Below are 6,527 nucleotides of genomic sequence, written 5' to 3' on the forward strand. Positions count from 1 at the left end.
CTTACGTTTTGTATGTGTCTATATGGAGTTACCATTACTCTAATAGACCCTCAGGTGTGTTAGATGTAATTTTTTTACTTTATTATTTGTAATATTATGTCTTCCCTGTGTGTTTTTGGCTTCTTCCTGAAAGCTGAAAGCCTTTGAGTCAAAAGGCCCAATTGAAATACACATATTGTGACATCACAATATCATCCCCTCTCATAACCCCTCCCCCTTATATATATACGTGGTCATACAACAACAGCTGTGGGTGCGGCTTCAGTTCAGGTCACCACCCCTCTGAAAAACAGGCATACTTAATGAACTGGTAGGTGTGGCCACATAAAAATACATTTTAACACTTTCTGTAGGCCTACACTTAAAAAAGAATCTGGATCTGAATCTGAATCTGGGGAGCCACATGGCCTGTGAGCCTGTTTTAAGTACTTTATTACTTGCACAAGGAGAGCAAGCAAGTACTGTAATCGGCTGCGTATGTCGGTGTTGTCCGTTGTCCGTGTTGGCATAACTAAGGTACGTTTGGTGATCGGCTGGGTATGTGTGTGTGTATGTGCGTGCGTGTACTGTATGTATGTGTGTACAGTATGTACTGTATGTACAGTATGTCGGGGTAAGAATAGAACATGTCATTGGTTCGACCTCCCATTAGTTCGACCATTACTTTTTTTTTTTTTTTTTAAGATATCTTTTTGCGGCTTACGCCTTTTATTGATTTTTGAAGGGACAGACAGTAGGCTGACAGGAAACGGGAGAGAGATGGGGGGATGACATGCAGTAAAGGCCGTGTCGGGTCCGGGAGTCGAACCCGCGGCACACTGCGACTGGATTACCAGTCCGGTGCCCAGACCGTTACGCTACGGCCTGGGCCAGTTCGACCATTACTAACCCTATCTCTAACCCTAACCAAAACATAACCGCAAAAACGGGAGCAGCGCATGTTCGCCAACCTTAATGCATGTTCACCAACCTTAATGCATGTTCAGACTAACGGGACTTGGGATCTATGGGCAGTCCCCAAATGGTGGTCCCTTATTGGTAGTTGATGGTGACATAACTAAGGTACGTTTCAAGGTTGGTATAAGGTCAATAACGGGTCAATAAGTAGGCCATGTCTGGCCTACTTGTGCAAGGCGCAAGTTGGCACCTCGACAGAGTGCATTTCTAGTTACATTTAGAATCGTCATAGAACATTTAAACCAGTAAGACGCCCTGAGGGCGAGAAGCAACCTAAAGGGCGATGTCGCGCTTAAATAACAGGTCTGGGAATGCCCATATATGGACCTTTGACTGTAGCTTTGCAGAAATGGAAAGCAGACAATGTCCCACGCCAAATGTAAGCCATCCCTGACCAGTAAGAATGAAGTGTATGAATTAACATAAAGTAATAATAAACAAGGAACTGGGTGAGTAAAACTACTGGTCTTTGATGTAGTGTTTTGAGTGGATTGGAGAGCCCAAGGACCCCCTCTAAAACGAGATGATGCATCTCAAGGGGCTTTCCTTTAAATACATTTCAAAATATATAAAACAAACAAAAAATTAATAAATACACCACACAAAAACGAACATTTAAAAAATATATTGAATCTGTGAAAAACAAAAACACAAATCCAATAAAAGAAACCCCTGTCCCTCTCGGCTGACCTTCTCCCCCACCGCAAGAAATTGTCATCTTATCGCAATAAAAAGAATGCCCCACCCTTCCAGTTAATACCTGTAGTAGTTTGGCTTGAAGGGCCCGTTCCTGTTTAAGCCCAGGTACTTGGCCTGCTCGTCTGTCAGCTCTGTGAGATGAGCATCGAATGCGGACAGATGGAGACTGGCCACATACTCATCCATCTTCTTAGGCAGCAGGTAGACATCCTGCTTGTAACGTCCTTCAGGGGCGTTGTGCAGCTCCATCAGCGCCAGGGCCAGGGTGGTGGTGCTGATGGACATAACGAACGTGGGCACGGCGGAGCAGCTGAGGTTCAGCAGACGACCCTCGGCCAGCAGGACGATCCTCTTGCCGTCTGGCCAGATGACGTGGTCCACATGTGAGCGGACCCTCTCCCAGGTCAGCTCTGGGCTTCTCAGACTGTCCACGTCAATCTCGGTGTTGGAGTGGCCCATGTTGCAGACGATGCAGCCGCTCTTCATGCGGTCCAGGTGGTCCCTGGCCACCACGTTCTTGTTGCCCGTGCAGGTGATGACGATGTCCACCTGTCGGACGACTTCGCTCAGCGTCACCGCCGGAAAGCCGTCCATGGAGGCCTGCAGGGCGCAGATGGGATCGATCTCGGTGACGTAGACCACGGCGCCCATGGCCTTGAGGACGGCACAGCAGCCCTTCCCCACCTCTCCATAGCCGCACACCACCACGCGTTTGCCTCCGAACATTACATCGGTCGTTCTCTTCAGCCCGTCCAGGATGGACTCTCTACAGCAGTAAAGGTTGTCAAACCTCTGCTTGGTCACCGAGTCGCTGACGTTCATCGCCGGAACACACAGTTTACCCGCCTTGGACAGCTGGTACAACCTGTGCACCCCGGTGACACTCTCCTCTATGATGCCTTTAACGTTATTGAAGACGTCGGGGTATTTCTTATAAATCCAGTGAGTCAGGTCTCCACCGTCGTCCAGGATGATGTTGGGCAGCCAGCCCTCCGGGTCAACGCAGCGGTCGATGCACCACCAGAAGTCGTCCTCTGACTCCCCCTTCCACGCAAACACACTGAAACCTCCCTCGGCGAGGGCTGCCGCCACCTCGTTCTGGGTGGAGTGGATGTTACAGGCGGCCCACCTGCACTGAGCCCCCAACGCAGACAAAGTCTCCATCAACACGGCTGTCTGCGCGGTGATGTGGATGCAGCCCACCACCTTGGCCCCGGCCAGGGGCTTCTCGTCCAGGGATCGTTTCCTCAGGGCCATCAGGGCCGGCATCTCCTGCTCGGCGATTTCGATCTCCCTGCGCCCAAAGTTGGCCTGTTCGATGTCCTTGATGCAGAAGTCTCCGTTCCCCTTGGAGTTCTGCTGCTGTCGGTCTCGTGGAGACGTCTCGTTGTCCGAGCTCTCCGTGTCCGAGCCCAACGAGCCGTAGCTGTCAGTAGAGGACTGAGAGACAGAGCGACCCATCGAGCGGTGCCCCATCTTTGTTGGGCATTTGTCAAACTCCTGTTTCTTGTCAACAAACTGGATTTTTTTCTTCTGCTGGGCTTTGGCCATGGTACCCTCCCGGCTGATGCAAGCCTCTCCTCCGCTGTTCTCTTGCTGCTGATTCGTCTGCTTCATGGCGGATTCCAGCGACATCTTTGCAGGGTTCGTCAGGTCAACAAAGCCTGGGCTCGGGTCCTCAACTTTTACAGGGGAGGGCTCTGTCAAAGCGAGAGAACGGACCTTGTCTTCTCGCTGCCACAACCTGAAATGGCTTCGCTGCATTTTCAGCTAAGTCCTTTTCCCCACCAACCAACCAATCAACAATCACCACACGTCATGTATGATGTCACGTCTATGACCTATCTATGATGTTTACCTCCAAATTTGGACACGGTTTCAGCCTGCACAGGGCCCCCATTGCGTTCGTTATGAAATGGAAGTATAAAACAAAAACTGAAAAAAATCACACCTGTGTGAAGTGAGGGGCGCTAATATATTAAAGTCTATCTCATGTTGATTAGGTGATGTAATGGTGATATAAAACAAATGGTGCCAACACAAACATACAAAATGACGTAAACTACATAATATGACGTAAGTTTTCCCTTCATTGTTCGGTGCATTTACAAAACAAACTTTGAACTAAAGTCAAACATTAAACATGTGTATAGTAGGGCTCAAAAAGAGGAATAAAATGGTTAGGTTATAAACAAACAGTAAGCCTCCTGCAGAGTCAAGATGTAAAAATGTTTTGTATCTTCTTCTGTAGTCTTCAGCGACAACACAAAGTCCAAGAATCAACAGTGTGAGGAAAGTCAGTGACATGCAATGCTATTTTATTCTTAAATCCATTGGTCCAACCCTAACCCTAATCTTCAATCTTCAATGTTAGGTTTAAGCCTAATAAATTAGGGTTTTGGACTGCATGGGTCAGACCAGTTAATATTTTTGTATGCTATTTGTGTATAAATGTATATAAATGCATAAATATAAAAGTCCAGCTACAGTCTAACTAATCCAATGTATACCCGATCTACAAGCTCACATCGCCTAGATCAGCTATTTTTGCTTGTAGATATCCATTTTGTTTTTATACATTTGAAGACTTTTGACTCAATGGCTTTCCATAATAGAGACCACGGTTAAAGTTATTAATCCATTAAATGTCACACTGAAAATATGTACATGTGATTGATTGATTGATTGATTGATTGATTGAACTAGAGCGGTGCCCATGTTGTGATGTCAGAACATGCCGGATCCATATGAAGATATAGGGGTGATCAGGTCCAGGCTTTTGTGCTGGTTCTGGACAGCCGGAAATGCATGCCCCACCCAGTTATTAGGTATGTGTCCCTTTTATGCCCATATATGGAGTTCTTTGTCAAGCATGCCAAATGAGTCTCTTGTGCTGGTTCTGGACAACCGGAAATTCAGAGTACCCGTTCCACCCGTCTGTTTCCCTTTTACTCCATATATGGGAATATATGGAGTTCTGTGTCAGGCATGCCCAAATATGGAGTGTTGTGATGTCAGAACATGCCAGCTTATGGAGTTCTGTGTCAGGCATGCCCCAGATATGGAGTGTTGTGATGTCAGAACATGCCAGCTCCATATATGGACCCCGGGCAGGGGTCCAGAGCCCGGGCAGAGGCGTTTTGTGGCGGTTCTGGACAACCGTGGGTCTGACCGACTCGACACCGGGCACTGCACTCCCTGTAGGGGTGTGGAATGTGTGTGTCGAATTTGAAGTCGGTTGGGCTAATGGTTCTCGAGTTACGTCCATTACACACATACAGAGACGTGGTGCACCAGGCACTGCACTCCCTGTGGTGGTGTGGAACGCGTGTGTCGAATTTGAAGTCGGTGGGGCAAACGGTTCTCGAGTTACGTGGATTACAACAGTACACACACAGACAGACAGACAGAGACATTTATAGTTAGATAAATAGATACTTATTAGACAGAAATTTGGTCTTGTTTCCATTCGGGTCCTATTCAATGCATAAACATGGCATGAAAAATTCAACATGACACAAAATTCAATATCATCACACAATATAAAACACTATGTACAGAGTGGAGTGTGTGAGAGCGTGCGTGCATGCATGAGTGCATGGTTGCACACATGTGTGATTGTCTTTCCCTTCCAAAGGATGAGCTGAAGCCTGGGAGGAATTTTAGAAATGGTACGCCTACACTGAACAGGATACCATCTCTTCACAAACGTGCCTGTCATATTTGTGAGTGGTTGGTGTTGGTTCACACCAGATGGGAAATATAAATAGTATTTTGCGGTTTGATTCCAATGTGCATATACTGTACCAACATCAAATACACATGGAGCCTGTTTCTTTTGATTGATTGATTTTGAGTTTAGTGACATAAATGCATATACCGGTACATGAACACATGTGTATGTAAACGGAGTGCATGTCCTTCTGACTGTTAAAGCAGGTTGTACACTCAGTTAAACTGTGCATGACAAGGCAAGGCAAGTTTATGTGCAAAGCACATTTCAATAAAAAGACAATGCAATGTGCTTCACATAAAACAAAATAGGCAAAACGAACACAGTATGTTGGGGCATTTTAATTCAGTAACAAAGACAAAACAAAGAGCTCTTGTGCGATATCTGTGATATTGCAAGATCAGAGATGAATTTTGGTCCTAAACCATTCAATGCTTCATAAACCAACATGTTTTCTAAATCAATTCTTTGACATACAGGGAGTGTAAAGATGGAAAGGAAACCTCCAGTGTGATGAACGGTGTCTTTGTGGTGTTTGGCAGGCAGTGTCTGCCTGGCAGGAACACACTGATGGGGGGCATTGATCAACGTGGCCGCATGGCATTTAGCACAGACAACAACATGCTGGGAGAGAGGGGAGCTGCATGCATGGTTCTCTGCTCTATATCGCCACTGTTGGGTGAGAAACGTGTATGTCCAGAAGCGTTTGATTTCCTGGAACCTGTGTTCCAATGGATCCAGTATTTATAGTTATTATTTAGTTAAAAGCTATTTTTTCCTTAATTCTCAATTCACAGACTAAAATAGCCGATACCACAAGAACTATTTTTGCTTCGTTGGTGTGACACTCTCGTATGACAAAGTAATATTAATATAATTAATTTGTTCATAAAACCAAAAACAAAATAAAATGAAATATGGAGATACAAGGTTTCTGCCCAACCGTGATGATATGTTGGCTGTAGGTGTGAGTGATTGGACATGTGGGATGTTCTTCAGTGGCCATATCTTCCAACCGCATCTCCGGGGGACAATGAAATGGCGCTGTAACTGTGACTTATAGCCTCTTGGTTATGGAGCCCAGTTCTCAGGAATGTGCTTTTTTCTTTATTTCTTTTTTTCGTCCTCCTCTTTTAAA

The 6,527-nt window shown here is 45.9% G+C and overlaps 1 protein-coding gene across 1 annotated transcript; it reads right to left on the minus strand.

The window, feature by feature from the left end:
* Positions 1–1,710: 1,710 nt before the first annotated feature.
* Positions 1,711–3,147, minus strand: LOC310855774 (putative adenosylhomocysteinase 3; the record flags this gene model as incomplete). Its single annotated transcript, XM_083760916.1, has 1 exon — positions 1,711–3,147. Exon 1 carries the CDS (start codon positions 3,130–3,132, stop codon positions 1,711–1,713), a length of 1,422 nt encoding a protein of 473 aa, XP_083617042.1. The 5' UTR covers positions 3,133–3,147.
* Positions 3,148–6,527: the final 3,380 nt, after the last annotated feature.

The sequence above is a fragment of the Protomyctophum parallelum genome (genome assembly GCF_964188405.1).
Source record: "Protomyctophum parallelum genome assembly, chromosome: 3".
In the NCBI taxonomy this organism is placed as follows: Eukaryota; Metazoa; Chordata; class Actinopteri; order Myctophiformes; family Myctophidae; genus Protomyctophum; species Protomyctophum parallelum.